The sequence below is a fragment of the Acanthopagrus latus genome, chromosome 1 (assembly GCF_904848185.1).
Source record: "Acanthopagrus latus isolate v.2019 chromosome 1, fAcaLat1.1, whole genome shotgun sequence".
Lineage (NCBI taxonomy): Eukaryota > Metazoa > Chordata > Actinopteri > Spariformes > Sparidae > Acanthopagrus > Acanthopagrus latus.
In genome coordinates, this window is record NC_051039.1 from 16,563,778 (window position 1) to 16,581,986 (window position 18,209).

Sequence of the window (18,209 nt, forward strand, 5' to 3'; positions counted from 1 at the left end):
TTTTTACAGTCTGGACCACATTCTTGAACATAACGTGGCATGTAATTTTTTTTTCTTTTATCAGATTGATAAGAACAGAAAGAATAACTGTGAGTAAACCTCTGCACACACACAAAAATCCAGACTGGGGCTCAGTTTTTCACTTCCTGATATCTATGCAAAGAGGACCAACTGCCTGCTCTTTAAGTGGAACCACAGTCCGATTAGATATCTCTTCTTTCTAAGGATATCATTGCACAAAGTAGACAGTTTGTGGGGACTGTTTGAAGCAGGAATATTGATCACATAATGAGAGACAGTGACGATGGTAGAGGGGAGGGGAGGAGGCTTTTGACTCCGGAGCCTGGGGTGACAGAGGGCAGTAGCAGCCCAACCATGTGCTTGAGAAAGAAGTTTTTTTGTAAGACAGTGATGCCTTAAAGGGGTATTATTATAAAGGGGCATATTTGTGGCACAACAAGTTTTGTTGTTCCTCAAGCAAAACAGGGCTGACACCACAATCTGTTCACACAGCCGACATAGTCAAGGTCTCAGTAAAACGAACACTGCAGGAATAGCTCGGCATTTTGAAAAATGGGCAAATTTTTGTGTTCCCTCCGAGTGCCGGATGAGACGATCTGTATCACTGTCTGCTAAATGTATGTGAGGCTCCGGTGGTTTGCTTGGTTTAGCACAAAGACATGAAACGTGGGACACATAACAAAATCTGCCTAACAACAACCATCAAGCCTACCGGTTAACACGCTCGTTTGTTTAATCATGAGGGTTTCAGAGTGGGAGGTGGACGGCCTCCCCAGGGCGCCCCACACATTTTCAGGGAATGGAAGTGAAAAAATGTTACATTAGCTTTCAGGGCATTGCATAGAAAAAGCCTCAATATGTGTGATTGGTTTAACAGAATGGGGAATTTTACTTTCCAGGAGTCAGAAATAGACTATAGAAAATAGAAGATTAAAAGAACAAAAGAATCAGTGCCTCAGGACAGACACTTTTTTTTTTAAATCTATTTGGTGCAAATCTGAGGTTATGTTGAACAGGAATTTTCTTGGTTCAAATGCTGAGTGACGATCAAACAACACAATCAGGATCCCATAGGCATCCAGGAGTGGAGAAAAAACTCAGCAAGCAACCCAAGCTTTGCCTGCGGGTTTAAAGCACAACAAAAAGTGTTGAAGAGCACAATTTGCTGTTTAATGTGGGATTTTATGTCTAACTATTTCTTGATTGGGACCAATAACCTCCTGGAGTCTCCACTGATTGCCTGGCAACTGTTCAAAGCCAAGGAATAATATCCCCCACTGTGAAAGGGGAAATTATCCCTTTGTTTGTGCACAAATTAACCAAATGAGATTCAAGTTAATTAGCGAGCTTCAGAGGTGTTCTCTGGCAGATTCCGTTACCTTCAGACAAAGACATGCTGGCTGTTTGGTCAGGGTTTGCAAAATGATGAGGTCTGCAAAAGCAGGTGACAAAAATGTAACTAGTATCAAAAGGCAAACAGGTAATGCCCCCCAACACTGCAAGAGAAATACAAAAACTAAATGAAGTACAAATCAGGATGAACCAGGCAGGGTTGCAGAAACCACGAGGAGCAAACTCATGGACACTAAGGAACCTAAACGAGGATGAAGGGTCGTCAGGTCAGTGAGTCTTGCTTGGGGAGATGGGAGATGCATGGAAAACACACTAAAACCTAACATAACTATGTCGTATGACTTCTGATGACGAAATGCCTCCAGAAGATGAAAGAACACACTTCAGAGAGCCGATTCATGACTGTTGTCTTTATCGTCTCGTTGCTCGCTCCATGGGTTTGTGACAGGAAAGGCTCTTGTTCGCTGCGTGATTGCAGTCTCACCAGCGGCAATCATTCGGACCTATCCCGCTTCATCACCATTCATCAGCCCTGTCAGTCGTTTGGGGGAAAAAATTATGTCTTTAACCTCCTCTCTGAAGTGTGGTCTTCCACTGACTTCAGTACAAGCTGCACCACAGTCAGGCCCAAGCTTCTTGAAGGACACCAGGAACAAGACATACACAGAGAACGGGACCGATGTGGGAACAAAACAGGCAAACTAACGCAGACTACGGGACCAACAGAGACAATGGAAACCTGCACCTCAAGGTGTCAAAGTACAGTCCACCTGTTCACCAGGTCATAGTCCAGCTGCCTACGAAGATGTCACTGTGCGTGTGTGTATGTGTGTGTGTGTGTGAGTGTGCGTCCATCGGGATCATCCATATGTCCACCTGCCCAATGAGTTCACATGTCATTTGAGCAGTTTATATGCCTCTCCCTATTACATTATTCATTACTGAGGTGAGCGGCTATAGCAGATCGAGGCTGACTCACTGTGACTTGGTGTGTGTGTGTGTGTGTGTGTGTGTGTGTGTGTGTGTGTGTGTGTGTGTGTGTGGATCCACAGCATGACTCACTCAGTGCTTTTAGACAGATGAGGACAGCGGTCTCGCAGAGGGCAGCAGAGGTTTTATACAAGAAAAATAGCCACTTCGATTGGATTACGTAATGAAAAACATTCTCTCTCCCTCTCTCCTCAGTACCTCTCTCTCTCTTTCCTTTCTCTATCACCTTACCCTTCTCCCTCCTCTCTCCTTCCTCCTCCCTCCTCCCTCCTCTGTCCTGTCCTTCTCTCTGTTTTAGTGACGCACACACACACACGCACGCACACACATAATAACTCAATCACCTCCAAATGGAGCAATCTTCACACCCTACGGCGGGCACATACACACACCTTGTTTTTTTTTTTTTTTGACTGTTTGCACAAACCCCACATGAGACTGACAGGAGAACACACACACGCTCACACAACTGGACACATACACGTCTCAACTCGGAGAATATCTCATTGTTTCCTCTCTCAGTGATTGGCTGAAAGCTCGGCGTTACCTTTTTTTTTTTTTCTCTCATGCAACCCAACACTGTTCTCTGTCTGCTGACTGGACATTATAAACCTGATATCTGTGTCCATTTGTCTTTCCTCTGCTTTAATACAGTCAGTGCAGTGGAGGGGTTTTTTTTTCTTTTTTTTTTTTTACCCCACTCCATGTGGTTGCTAAGTGTCCATCCTTGGTTCAATTGTGGTGCTGCACATATCAATTATGACCCATCTAACAGATCGGACAAAGAGGTGGGAGAAGAAAATAAATAAATAAATAAATAAATAAATAAATATATATATATAAGATATCCTCAGAGAAACAAGGTACGGCCTTAGATCCACTCTGACTGAATCCTGTGATGTACGGTGTGTTGCGGAGGTCGACATTTTGTGACATGTTTATCTACTTTCTGTGAGTTAGATTGAAGAGTGATACCAGTGTCATTTCTACACTGGAAGAAAAATGCAACTTCAAAAACACACACAAGTTAAAACTGAATGCCTTTATGTCACAACTTTACATTTGTTTAGGTTGAATCTTCTATTTCTCTCTCGCCACAGCACTGTGCTTGTGCTCTGCGCAGGTTTAGGCACAATAGACACTGGGTCAGGGTTTGGAAAACATCGTGGTTTGACATAAAACACCTGGTCTGACTTCCCATGGCAATACGATCTGCTTTTTTGGTTGTCATAAAACAGCCAGAAATACCCCCAGGTGTCCCTACAAATATCCATTGGTGTGACTTGAACTGTGGTCGGCTGTTTGCCAGCCTTGTTGGTTGTGATAATGCCACCTCTGTCTGCGCTACCCCATGATGCTGATGTGACAGCTAACTAATAAGTTAGCCAATATAATGTGACCCTGATATGCCGCTTTTGGTACAAGTGTCCCCTTTTGAAAAACCCTGTGGTTTGCAAAAAGGTTAATTGCTAACAGTATATCCTGGAGACAGGGCTGTGAAAAAAACCCCTCTTGCCTATTGTTTTTTTTGTACACAATGTCAGAAGAGCGCTGCGGGCAGCCGGCTACACAACCTGAGATAATTACTGATCCAAATTAACAACTCGCTAATGTTGAGTGATACCCAAATGATAATGTCATGATCCAATATTCTTATAGTCACCTCATGGGAATGCTGCTCCCATTAAGGCTGAAAAGGTGGACAATAGCCAAGAGATATAGCTGGCATCAGTGTATGAGCCTCCACGACCTGCTGGACAGCAGATGATGTTGATAATAGCAAAGATTATCTACATGTGTTCATGTAGGAGGGAGAGAGAGAGCATGTGTTGATATGAGCATAGCAGATTTGTGGAGGGGCCCATTATTGGATCTTTTCAGGGGCCCTGCAATAAACTGTGGCTAAGCTAAGCTATCTGGCTGCTAGCTGTGGCTTCACATACATTGTACCGTACATGTATCAGAAAGAAAACGTAACCTGTTCCCTATAGAAATCCCCATAGAAATTCTATGTTACTGTAGCTGCACACTGTTGTTTTGCACTGAACCTCTGAAGCGAAACATCAGAGCAAAGTAAATTATTAATCTCAAATCTTAATTGCGCATTAGTATAAAGCGTGACAGCGTCTCTAATCACATTTGAAACAACTGATCTCATAATGTCAGCCTTTAGCTTGAAACAAACACGCATTTATTGTCACAGCAGATGGGTCTTTGTGTTGCACAACAAAGGAGTAGAAACTGCCGTGTTAAGCTGTTATACATGGCATCACACTGTTCAGACGACCATATGTTTGATCCAAAGAGATGATGTGGATTGAAAATGTGCCAGGGCACATATCTGAGTAAGCTAATATCGGCGTGCGTAATTACTGATAGCCCAATGATCGCCCTCTGTCTGGATAAACCTGATTAGCATCGACGAGGCTATAAAGCTCCTTAATCCACTGTAAGGAGAGAGGGATGGACGCAGGGAGGGAGGGAGCAAATAAAAGATAGAGAGATGTCAACTTTTCCTTTAGTTTGTTTTGTTTTGAAATATATTAATGTTTTAGGAATGCATTAAAGAAATCTTTCTTTCTTTTTAAATCGGTCCATCCTCAAATTGCAGGAAAGCACAATGTTCACTGGACACCAATAATAGTCTTGTGTAGCGAGTTGTGTGAATTTTTTTTATACTGGCAATGTAAAACTTGTACGAGAGCAAAAGTATCTAAATATGTTGATGTAAATCAAGCAAATTTGAATTTGAAAAATTTGAATATTCAGAGGGGAAGAGAAACATCAAATGGTGGAAAAGAGGAGTCAAGCAAAAGATTCACAGAGGCAGATCCAGAGATGAGTAACAGAGATTGGAGAAGAGATGAGACTGTGGGAGACAGAGTGAATGCAATTTCCATGATCAGTTTAACGGAGAGACCATTGGCATCCCTCTCTCTCTCTACCGCCTCATCCTTTTGTGTGTGTGTGTGTGTGTGTGTGTGTGTGTGTGTGTGTGTGTGTGTGTGTGTGTGTGTGTGTACTCACATGAAAACTCACACATGTGATGTGATACTTTAGGTGTACTTGTCATATGACCCCCTGTGTGGTTCTCAAATAGTGGGAAGCAAATCAATGTACTCAGAAATATAAAATTAACTTTGTGTAAGTGTGCGTGTCCTTTGTGTGTCTATATCCACATGTACGTGCACCGACATGTTCCCTTTATCAGTCTAATTCCAGTATCAGATGCATCCAAGTATGTGTGAATGACTGTTGTCCACACCTCTGTATAATCACCACTGCACAGAAGTGATAATAGCCAAAGTGGTGGTGAGAAGAGAGAGTGAGAGAATCCACAGATTTCCTCTTCATTTACTGACAAAGCTTAAGTGGACAGAGCCTCCACTTAACTGGTCATGGGCCATGAATGCATTAACAATCCTCTATGCATTAACTTCTTGCGCAAACTGAACCACACCATCAATCACGAGAGACATTCCACTGATGAGGAGACTGCAGCTGCTGCTCGGTTTCGCAAACGTATGAAAGAAGGCGGATGGCTACAAGTAAAACTGTCATTCATTTAAACCTGTATTTGTGAATCAAAATACTGCCAGAGTTCATGTGTAAGTACATGAATGATAACTGATAATAAATGTGGTTGATAATGCTGGGAAAGATGTGATTTTATATATTGGAACGACCAAGACACGTCATGCAGGACGGCTTGAATGTCAGTCCAGTTTTTTTTATAGAGAATATAAATTCTGAATTACTCTGAGGACATTACATGGATTGTGTCCAAGATCCAAGACCTACTAAGCTGATACATGCAGGAGTGCACACCTAGGTCAATAGAATTAGCTCTTCTCACAGCTTCTAAATCTGGATTTATGACCAGAGGTGACTGTGGTTTACCGCCACGGAGCCTGAGCTCAAAATATGTTTTAAATTGGCTTTTAGTTGACCTGGGTTATTTAATATCTTCTGGATTATGATACATTTTCATACATTATTTAGTCTCTCTTAATCTTCTTATTTTTCATTGTATGTGTATTAGTGTCCTCTGCTTTATTGCTTTTTAAGAGTTTGTGCAGTAAGAGAAGTGGTATACAAACACAGTAATTAAAAGCTATTTATATGTCTCCTGTTTTACATCTCAACAATTTTACTTATACAGGCTATTGATCATTACACCCTGTAGCTGCTCATTAAGTCCACTGAGCAGTCTAAATGCATTTCCTTGGCAGCCCAGCAATTAAACCCAAAACTTCTCTGATTATCTATATCGCTATATAACAATTCCACATTACTGCATGTTCTCACACTTTCTGGCCAAATGCATGTGGACACAAATGAACACATACTGTTGTGTTCTGTTGTTCCAGTCATTATTTGCCTCAAGGTCCAAAGGGGGTCAGAAACCTCCTCAGCCTCTGTGTCATATGACTACTGTCATTTTTAAAGTAGAGTCACAGCATTCAGTCAAACCACCTTCTGAGAACCATTCTCACTTAACACAGCTTTTCTTATATTATGACAAAAACACATGATATGCTGAGTACTTAAGTCAATTTATTTAACTCAATTTACACCAATGTATATATATTTACTCAGGTACTGTTCTTGAGTACAGTTTTGAGGTACTCGAACTTTCTCTCTCTCTCTCTCTATCACTATTTATACTACAATGCTACATTAGTCTGAAATAGATCATTCTTCATAATTATGAACTTCAGTGCTTATAATTGACCTATTTGTGCTTAATTTACATAAGTAAGATTTTGACCCAACCAGCACCACCTGACTGAAGCGCTGTGTGTCTTCTCGTCCACCGGGGGGCGCTGTGTTTCCTGCACCACCACTCCGACCTTAGCGGGACACCAACAACCACTTCCGGGTTCGCACACACTCGCAGAGGGCTCGAGATGAATCTCTGAAGGCATAACTTATTTTTACATAACCGCGCTTCTCCCGCTGAAGGGAGAAATTGTAACTATAATTACATTCAGGAGCGTTTGTTGAACGTTGTTTGCTGCTGGCGTATCGCTCCGTGTTTAGCTGAACATGTCTGCGGAGGAAGCGGACAAAACAACCACCACTGATGCTAGCGCTGGAGACGAGGAGGAGGAATGGCTGTATGGAGGTACAAACAAAAAAGACATTCAGTGCCTGCAAACACAATTCCTCTTGGCCGTCAGAGACGTGGATCAGTGTGTGTTTGTGGACTGCTCTAATATAATCGTGAGCTGCTAGCTGCTAGCTGTGTGATGTAATGACAATATGAAGCTTGCTTGAGACTTAGCCTGGTTGCTAAGCTAGCAGCGCCAGTTTGATTTGCTTTTGACGGCCTTTTTGCAGCCGTATAACTTCACACAAATCGTGGCGAAAGATGTCTCTGTCACATGTTAACTTAGTATGTAACCTTAGAATGTAGTAAATACAACTTCGGTCGCTCTGGAATAGATTATGTGCATAAACATGGACAGCTAATGGTTAGCCTCTTTGGCTATTTGTTGTTAAAAATAACTGTTATTCATCCTTCATTTTTCAGATGAGTCTGAGAGCAAAGATGAAGACGAAGAGGCCAAACTGAATGCTGCAGTCAGGTACTTAACACCTGCGTTCACCCTTATAATCAACCTGGATTTGTGTAAGTGACTTAAATACTCAGAGGACACAAGTTTAGATCCGGGGGAGGTGGTGCTGCTCACAGCAGCTCAAAATAAAACATACAGTTTGAAGAAGCACAAAAGTCACCTCTCAGTATCCTCTTCCACAGGAATGAAATCAGAGATTTTACAAGAAAAAATGTAAAGATAAATAGGCAGTTGACCAGCTCTGCATGTTTTTTTTTTTAGAATATACACATTACAGTTGTAAAGACACGTGAAAGTAAATTAAATTACTATGGATCCACTAAAAACATTCTTAGTATTTTCCAACTGATATATAGATGCAAGCAAACGGGTCAACCAGGAAAAAAATGCTGTAGGAAAAATAATTGGACTAAGTTGTCTCAAAGTTTACCTTTTAGTCCTTAACATCTGCAAATCGTTATTGTAAAGATGGCTTCAAAGACTGGAAATGGATACTTCTTTGGGGCATTACGTAACTTCACACAGAGCTGGGGACAAACAAAACAGCAAGTATTTGGTTGTTATTTGCCATCTGTATGTTTAATGCTTCATCTTGTCATCAGTGCACCTGCTGACGCTTCGACAGAGGATGCTGCTGCACACGCTACAGGGAATGGAGTGGCCTCTGAGGTAGGCCGCTGTCATGCACATAGACAAAGTTTGAGTTGCAACATGTGCTGTATATTTTGTCTTTTTTTTATGTACTCAGACATTATTCCTCTCTTAGTTTTTATCTTTCCCTCTGAGAAATGGTTGTCTCATCCTTTCCCCCCCTTGGTATGTTAGACCACAGGTGAAGCTGCAGGTGAGGATGTTGACAGTGACAGCGACAGTGATGACGACGACGATGATGTCCGCGTCACCATTGGAGACATTAAAACCGGAGCACCACAATACACGTAAGTTTAAGTCAAACTAGGATGTTAACAGACAGTGGCATCTTTAAATATAAACTGACTTAATGTCTGTAATGTTAGTTGTAAACAGAGGGAAATTGATTATTTTCATTGTCTTTTGTCTCTGTTTCAAATAAGAGTTTTGATTTCAAAATGAGCTTGTTGATGCTTTGGCATAAAGTAAATAGCTTGTTGAGTTATGGAGTGACACATAAAAGTAACTGAGACCAACACTGATTTGTTGACTACACAGTTGGTAGACCAAGAGGAACAATTGCCACCTAATTAATTGTTCTTGCTCGTTGCTTGCACACAGTACCGCATCTGGTGAATCCGACAGTCGATCTCGAGAGAAACTGTATCACTGAGCAGCTTTCAATAATTTTTTTCCCTCCCAGAACTTATGGAGCTCCACCTGTCAATCTCAATATTAAGACAGCAGGCTCGAGACCATATGGACAAGGTATTGGTCCCTTCTTTTTCTTTAGTTTTTTTCTCGGACTGAAAAGCAGCTTTTCATTACCCGTACTAATCTGTGCAGCTTTTCTCATTAACAGCAAAGCTGAAGGGAGTGGATCTGGATGCTCCTGGGAACATAAATGGGGTTCCAGTGCTGGAGGCGGAAATGGAGTCCTTTGAAGAGAAACCCTGGAGGAAGCCAGGTTTGTGTTTGTGTGGCTAATACACTGTCAAAATGTGTAACTGCTCCTCTAGGCATGTTCAGTATTTCACAACTTTGTATGTCTGTGTGTGTAGGAGCGGATCTGTCAGACTACTTTAACTACGGCTTCAATGAAGACACGTGGAAGGCTTACTGTGAAAAACAGAAGAGGTTGCGTATGGGCCTGGAGGTGTCGACTGTCGGCTCAGTGACGAGCAAGATCACTGTGAGATACGAGTGTTTACTCTTTCTATAATTGTGTTACCTTTCACCCCCTGTCTGTTTTCTTCCTCAGTCTCACTCTCACTCATCACATAGTTGGAAGCAGGCAGTTTGCCAACTTCCTGAATATATTTTTAGGTCTGTTGCCTTGTCTGACTGGAAACTTCATACATAAGAATCACTTAACTCCCTTTTTTAAGTAAGAGGAATATTAACTAAAGTAAATATTTTTATTTCCTACACGTGGAAACCTGTAATGCCGATCCCGTCTGTCTGGGTCAAATCGATGTGGAGGATCTTTTAACTGACCTTTATTTCTCATGTTTACCATCTGTCTCACATTTGTATATTTCTATCATGATTATGAAGTTATGAAACGGACAGCTTGTTATGAATGAAAAGACCCAACTGTAAGCAGACTGCTTGATTACCATAAGCAAATTATTTAAACAGAAGTTTTACAGAATCATCTCTGACCCAAGCAGTTTCCACTATGTCTACATTGTTATAAAGAGAGTTTCTCTACAGTGACTAACACATTGAACTATACTGATGAACATATTTTTTTTTCTTAGGTTCAGCAGGGAAGGACAGGTAATGAGAAGGACATATCCAGTTTGCCCGTTCACACCTCTAAGCCAGACTTCACATCTCCTGTCAACCTGTACAAGTCTGCTGTCACTCAGGTCACCAGGTAACACTTCCGTTTTAATCTCCATTCAATGAGATATCTGATAATATTATGCACAAGCAGTTACCACTAGAAGTAATGTGTACAGAAAAAAGATTCTCACAATAATTGCAAAAATAAAAAGCCAGATGCAGGGGATGGTAAGCAAGAACCACAACTGTATGTGATGTCATGTTCACTTTATGTATTTTTTTCTGGGTCGTAAACCATTTTAGCTGCGTTGGTCGCAAAAACAAAAAGATAACCACCCAAATTTAGACAAATCAATTTGCAAAATTGTGTCCGAAAGCAGCTAGGCTGAATTGACTGTACTCAGTAGATGTGCTGCAACGCAGCAGGATTCTCTTGGCTGCATATCACAAATCACAATAGCGCCCCACAATGTGATACCACTTTGAGAAAGTAACATAGCCTCCGTCTCACCCGCTCTTGTACTTCTGGCTGGAAACAACAGCACTCTTGATGACACCAACTGGTCCTCTAATTATCCCTACAGTCCAAAGCTGTGGCATTCGCATCCTGTGACAGACCAGACAGACAGGAGGAGAGAGTGCAGATGATTAGTTCAAGTTGGTCCTGCAATGAAGTGTTGTCCTGCTGTACCCCCTACAAAGTCCATATACAGACACGTTGATTTGCAAACCACAGATTTTGTTCCATCCACCTGTTTTTATGCACTTAACATAAACATAAGTCATGATGTACAAGAAGCATGTCATTTTAATTTCCACTGAGCCCTCTGCTCCACCCTCTTCCCACTTGAAAACCTCTTTGAAGCAATGAGGAGATTGTAAACGAACATAAATGCTGTATTTACATATATCCTCTTTTCTGCATGTTTTTTAAAATTTTTTTAATATGTCATCCTGCTGGATCCTCGTCTTCTTTTGCAATGGTTTATTCAGATATTTAGTCTTGTATGGTGTAACATGCAATAATTCTCATTTTCTTTTGCAGATTATCTGGAAAGTCATTTAAGATCTGTGCTACATTTGGAGAGGAAACTTAGGTTATGTTTCTAGAAAAGGGAGGACTAGAGGAAGAGATTTAGGGGAAGTGATCACACCTCATACAGTGAACTAGCCATCTTAATAAGGCTGGTCTGTGTGGCAGCAACAGTTTGTGTTGAAGGCTGCACAGTGAAAACATTTTTTGGTGCTATGCTCAGACACCATCTAAACTTACAGTGACAGGCAAAACACACCTGGTCACCTCCAGAGGGCCGGGGTTAAGATAGGTCGCCATCCCGTGGGCTGTATGTGAGTGTTTGTGTGTGTTAGAGCCGTTGTTACTCTCATCTCCTTTACCCCTGTCCTTTGTTTCAAAATGGTAGGATCTCTCCCCCTCAGTGGACTGGCCCGCCTGTTCAGGACATGTCCTATTATACGTAAGTGGTCATGGCCTTGTCCCTACTTAGTAAAATGGGCCTGATGGGGAAATGTGTTAAATCGAGGGGCCTGGCGTTTTTCTTGACCATGAAACGTGACCACAGAAAAACTCCCGGCGCTACTTCCAAGGCTCCAAAGATTCTTTCTTTTTGCTGTTGTTTCTGTCTAATGGGGTGATTGATGTGCATGTGTCGTGAAGTAGAGGGTTATTGTTAGCTGAATCCACCGCTCATTTTTTTGGTCGCCTGTTGTTGCAGTTTACAGATGTCAAGTTAGAAATTAATGTTTTATTGCATAGTGGTCCGGCTTTACTTTGGTCTTCGTGAGAAGGCTAGAGGTGGTTTGATTTGATGTGATGCACAGATGGGTTTTAAAAAAGTTTTTAAAAAAAATTAGATGCTTTTATTAACTAATATTTTTCTTACATGATTCACCTGGTTAAGTCACCATTTAACATTTTTTTCTGGCACTTATAGAAATGAATTTGAAGTTTAGAGAGCTAAATGAATCATTGACCAAACCTAAAAGTAACTGAATATGGTTCATGTTAGAGCTACAATAAATCGGCTAGTCAGGCATGTATCAGATGATATTATCTCATTGCAGATTATATTGATATCGTGTATGTTGGCAGTTATGTATCAAGAAATTGCAATAGAGATATGAAAAAGTTTATTTGAGGTAATTAAAAAACGTTACTGTCATCACATATTTTGGCCAGTAGAGAGCTCTGACAGGTAGATTTACAATGTTATTCAACTTAGAATGTCTGGTGTCAGTTGGCCTGTAGTTGTCATCATATATCTGTCAAAGTGTGCTGTCTGCTGAAATGAATGAGGACTGCATTGTTAGACACTTTCATGTGAATTAGTTTTAAGCACAATAGTTGTTGTGTGTTCAGAAGTAGAGGGTGTGTATGTGAACGTGTCATTTGTGTTGAGTACTGCTCAGTGCCCTGTTTTTTTATTTTTTGTATTCTGTTTCCAGGAAGACGAGCGGCACTATAGATGTTATCGGTGGGGGGACGGCCACCATCAGCAGGGTTGAAGGGCGACGCAGACACAATCTGGAGGGCAACAATATCCAGGTACGCAGACACAAGACTGTCGCTCTGAATCAAACAAATTATTTTGTTTTGATTTAAAAGAAGTCTGCGTGTATTTTGTCATCACAACCCCTCTGTCTTTTGTTGTGCAGGTGATTGCTGAACAGTCAGATGCTGAGCCGACTCCAGCTAAGATCCCTACCTTCTTCCCTCCTGGACCAATTCCTCCAAACATACCGCCACCTCCTTTCCTCCCTCCACCACCCAATGTCAGCGCTGCACCCCCACTCATTCCTCCGCCCAGTAAGCTCATCATAATCGTCATTCCTTTCTTTTCTTTTTTTGTTTTTTTGTCAGCTGGATGTTTTTTAAAGAGCTCTGCTTGATAACATTTGTATCCTCTCTCCTCTCTTTGTCTCCATTGTAGGATTGCCCATTACTGTCCCCCCTCCTGGTTTTCCTCCTCCACCTAGTGGGCCCCCTCCTGCTATTATCCCCACTATGGACAGGTAACACACGTTAAACACACTTGCACACACTAAGGGTCTTTAATCTCACAAACTAAGCATTGAGTGCAAAGCAGTGTCTCGTGGTTGCACAGACTGTGTGGGTGAATCCACATGCACCTGCTATCTTTGATCAAGTTGGTGCAACAGTGCAAGGTGCAAAAGGGCGGATTGAGGGGCTCAGCCAGTCACATCACTGATCTTGTCGCTCTGAAAACAGCGGAGCCAATCACAGTGAAACATGGCAGCGCTGGCTTCCTCAGGAAATCATGTTGTTGTCTGGGAGGTGCAGAGAGGCACCACAAATCTGAAGCTAGAGACAGATGGTCAGCTTTTTTATAAACCGTTATTCAGTACAATGATAGAAGCAAATCATAAATGATAGTTTAATGAAGCTGTTAATACAATCCAATCATTCTGACAGTCTTTCAGTAATAATTCTGCTATATTTCACGCTGCAAATGGGAACACCATATCTTCCGTGAATGAATAAATGAAGTTATAAACTCGAGTTACAGCAGACCAGTCGGAGGGATGTGTGAGGTGTTGCTTTCTAGCAGCCTGCTGTCACTTGCATGTGATTTAATGAGGATAAACTGAGTGGACAGCGGCACATCTCGAATCTGGGTCTGCAGATTGTCAACAAAGATCTGTCCTGCTGTCTTCAGATGGCAACACTGAGATTTAATGCCCAGAAGAGTAAAATCTTAGTGCAGTAAAAAGCAACAGTTACTGTAATAATAACTTCTGTGAATTTATTGATAATGACAGACTGAGTGTTTTACTGTTGTTCCTGCTTGAGACTCAATGCATTTTATTTTTATGATTCCATTTTTTTCCTCCAGTCAGATTCCAGTTCTACTGGTTGCAGAGTGTTTAATTGAAATAGCTGAACTACATTATTGTCCTTTTACAAATAAAAAGATCTTTCACCCATCTGAAAAGATTACTAGCCAAGTGATTCCCAAGCTGCATGCATCTCAAAGGTTATTCTTCATTTTTACAGAATTGTAGAAAGTGTCTTTTATGAAAACTCATATTAATGTGACTCCTTGAGGAAACCAAAAGGAAGATATTTATATTGTTTATTGTATGTTTCATGATGTTTCCCATAGTTTCTCATCCATTCATCTGAACACTGTTAGTTTCCTATCTAAATAAATATAACTTGTTTTCATTCCGGCAGTTAGATTTGTTCACACATGCATGCACACACTGTAACATGTTTCTTTTCTTTTGTTTCCACAGTGGTCACCCTGGAGGTTATGATGGACGGTCTCTCCCTCCTTACCCGTTCCCTCAAGGTAGGAAGCCGTACAACATAATCAGATTTTAAAACCTCAACAACACAACAAATGTCATTACTTGTTTTCAGTCCACTGATAAGAGATCTGTTGTGATACATGTGGAAAATAATGACCGGAAAAATATGTAAAAGAAGACAAACAAGGATATTTTTACAGAAGGAAGCTAATGAGAATTCCTTGTTATTCACATAGCTGGTGTTAGTGTTTTCTAATTCGGCTCGGCTCTTCTTTATATTTTCCAGGTGCCTACCCCCCACCCATGGCTGGAGGTGTGCCTCCTCCATGGCCCACCATGATAGACAACTCCAAATCCTGGGACTACTATCCCCGCCGAGATGACAAGAGAGAAAAGGAGAGGGAACGGCCCCGAGAGAGGACGCATGAGCGGGAGAGAGAGAGGGAACACAGCCCTTCAGCTATGGGCTACACCAGGTGAGAGGGGCACACACACACACACACACACACACACACACACACACTCTCATTCGTACAAGCACACATTAGCTCCACATGTTGTAGGGTGAGGCACTCAGTCAGAATCAGACTGATAAAATATTTGTTAATTTACTTCAACATTTAAAAGCTGCATTTCTGGCCAGAGAATGTACATTATTTGGTGTGCATGCAAACATTACATTAAGTAAAACTTGTACCTTCAACTTCGATAGTGAGGAGGAGCGATATCGTTACCGTGAGTACCAGGAGCGAGCTTACGGAGAGAGACATCGGGAGCGAGCAAGCCGAGAGAAGGAGGAAAGACACAGAGAGAGGCGGCATCGAGAGAAAGAGGAGGGTCGCCACAAGTCCTCTCGCAGGTAAATATAAGAACAAGGAAAACTTCTCTCTGAGACCAGTTGATTGTTCATTAAATCATCCCCTGAATATATAACATACTAACAAGTATGTGATCAAAGCGGCTGAACAAAAATAAGTTGGAGAATGATCTTAACTTTTCTGGTTATACTTGTAAATAAAAAGAAATATTGTTTCATCTTTAACATGAAGCACAAACTGGTGAAGATGCAGACATCTTAGCTTTAGCCTCAAGCATTTAGCATGACATCATGGGTGTAGCCATGAATTGCACATTTAAAAACTTTCTATCATCTTAAAGCAGATTAGCTTGAAACATTTAAAAAAAGTCAGCTGGAATCAGGAGCCAGTGTTCTCTTAGCTCGCTAGATACAGTTCATGTAAAATCTGACAGGTGCAAGAGCAACTTCTCATGTCTTGTTGGCAGTTAGTGAAATGACAAGTTGCCTTCGTCTACCTCTGAAATTTAGGACCCATTGTTTAAAAAGGAACTCCATGCTGCACCATCCTTTTGGCTCCATTTAACTTCCTATTGTCTTTCCTTCACTCATTGATCGTCTTTCTCTCTTTGCCCTTCTCCTGCTTCTTCACTTTATGGCCTTCCCTCCCTGCCCTTTACTCCCCCTCCGATCTCTCCCCACTACCTCTCAATCTCCCCTGTCCTGTCTGCACCTCTGTCCTTCTCCTTTGATTAGCAGCAGTAGCAGGAGGAGGCATGACAGCGAAGAGGGCGACAGCCACCGGAGGCACAAACACAAGAAAAGCAAGAGGAGCAAGGAAGGCAAAGAGGCCAGTGAGGATATCGGAGCAGACCAAGAGAACCAGGAGGGCATGGAGTAGCGATCACCGCCTCCTGCTTGTCCTCTTCCTCTGTCCGTCTCCAACCACCAACATAAGAAAGAAGCAAAAGGGAGAAGATGAGACCAAGAAAACCAGGAAGTCACAGTGATCGATGCGTCCTGTCACTTCCCTCTCCATCAATCTCAATTCTCCTTCATCCTCCTGTCGTTCATCCTCACCATCACTTCAGATGGAGAAAGGATGGAGCAGAGGAGGTGGTGAAGGAGGGGATGGCCGTCCTTTTTACTTCATCTGTCTTTCCATCACTAGCTGACAGCAGACAGGGCGCGATCTGTCTGTGGCCTCCTCCTCCTCCTCCTCCCTCTCTCCTCGGCCCCTCAGCCCTCCTCTCTGAGCACCGCTGTAACGATTAGGTCATGCTGAGAGATTTGGTTGTGTGATCACGATGAGCAGCAGATTTTGCTCCTTTTCTGTCTTTTGTTTATTTGTTGTCCTTTTGTTCTTGTGCTGTATGAAGACATCTATAGAGAGCTCTCAGTTTGTTAAGTTCAATTAAAAAAAACACTTTTGATAAGATTTGTTTTTGTGACTTCCTTTCTTGGAATAAATAATCCAGTAACTCTTTACATAATATTCGAGGGTATTTGAAATTACTCTGAGATCTAGTTAGTCACTGAATATAGAGGAGGCGGCCATTTTTTTGTTATTGGTAAAAGTAAATGTAATCTGAATAATTTTGGATTGTTTAAAAATCACCATGCACCTTGTACTAAAGAAATTAACACAAATGTTTTTTTTTGTGTGTGTGTTTAAACATCTCAAAACATTTTCAATGCAAATTAAATAGTATATTACATAGTATATTGACAGGTGGCCTGCCTAATAATCCTTGCACAAAGTACAGGTCACGTATAAGTGCTTTAATACAAACGTTTTGCACATTACATTTAGATACTTAGAACAAAATGTGTCAGGAGACCAATATAACTCTCCATTATTCCATAGAGATCCCATATGTTCTTCAAACAGGTCAAAGCCTCTTCCCCCTGGTCTGTTTGCTTTGGTTTTATGAGCTCATAGAAAAGTGAATATATGCTGGTGAGGGAGACAGTTGATTTAAAAGTCTGTCACCTGAAGACAAAATAAAGCTTCATGCGGGAGCCACACTGGAAGGCTCATAAAAAAGGAGAGCTTGATAAAGAAACGGGTTTAGAGCCACCTAGAGGATGAAGTGTGTGAGGGACTTTCTTCTCCTTTGAGCTGTGACAGTCTGATAAAAGCAATCACTATCAGTTAAGAAGAGATAAGTGTGTTCCTGATTTATTTTGCATCTTAATAAGCTAATTTGATTGTGGAAATTAAGTTTTCTTCTATTTATGAGGTCTGCCAGCTGTCCTGCTTGAGGATTTTAAAATCTTTTAAACACAAAAACAGGAGAGATTTGTAGGTATAGTAAGTGAGCAGAAGCGAAGCCATGATCACCTTCATCATGATCACCAGCATGTCATGTCATGTTTTTCATCTCTCCTAAGAGGAAGAAACAACTTGGCAAAATTGGGTGACTGAACTGAAGTTGCAAACTGAAAACATGACACGTGACATCGCTGCAGATAGAGTCATATCAGGGAGAAACACTGATGAAACAAGCTTAATATGTCAATATTGCAACACTGAATTTTATGTAGAAACTACTGCTGCCTGACCACAGGAGATAAATGTTTACAGCTGTTAAAAGCAAATACATACAAATGATAAAGGGTGTTCTCTCTCATATGTACAAGAGTGATTAAAAATGTAATAAAAATTCAGCATTTGTTATGCTATTTATATCTAAATGGGTCAAAAAGTATGAAGCTGATTATTACAAAAATGTGCTAAATAATATGCAAGTCAT

At 41.3% G+C, this 18,209-nt stretch overlaps 1 protein-coding gene across 4 annotated transcripts; it reads left to right on the plus strand.

Annotated features, from left to right (window-relative positions):
- Positions 1-7,209: 7,209 nt before the first annotated feature.
- Positions 7,210-16,891, plus strand: fip1l1b (FIP1 like 1b (S. cerevisiae)). Of its 4 annotated transcripts, none has more exons than XM_037108357.1 (16): positions 7,211-7,492; positions 7,901-7,955; positions 8,549-8,615; positions 8,772-8,884; positions 9,280-9,344; positions 9,439-9,543; positions 9,638-9,768; positions 10,340-10,458; positions 11,789-11,842; positions 12,831-12,930; positions 13,041-13,191; positions 13,316-13,397; positions 14,643-14,698; positions 14,944-15,133; positions 15,370-15,516; positions 16,210-16,891. In XM_037108357.1, the coding sequence occupies exons 1-16, from the start codon at positions 7,414-7,416 to the stop codon at positions 16,352-16,354; spliced, it is 1,659 nt and encodes a 552-aa protein (XP_036964252.1). In that variant the 5' UTR covers positions 7,211-7,413; the 3' UTR covers positions 16,355-16,891. The 4 variants fall into 4 exon arrangements, with proteins under 4 accessions (XP_036964266.1, XP_036964252.1, XP_036964259.1 ...); XM_037108364.1 differs by having other exon boundaries at positions 16,213-16,891; XM_037108371.1 differs by lacking the exon at positions 11,789-11,842 and having other exon boundaries at positions 7,210-7,492.
- The last annotated feature ends 1,318 nt before the right edge of the window (positions 16,892-18,209 follow it).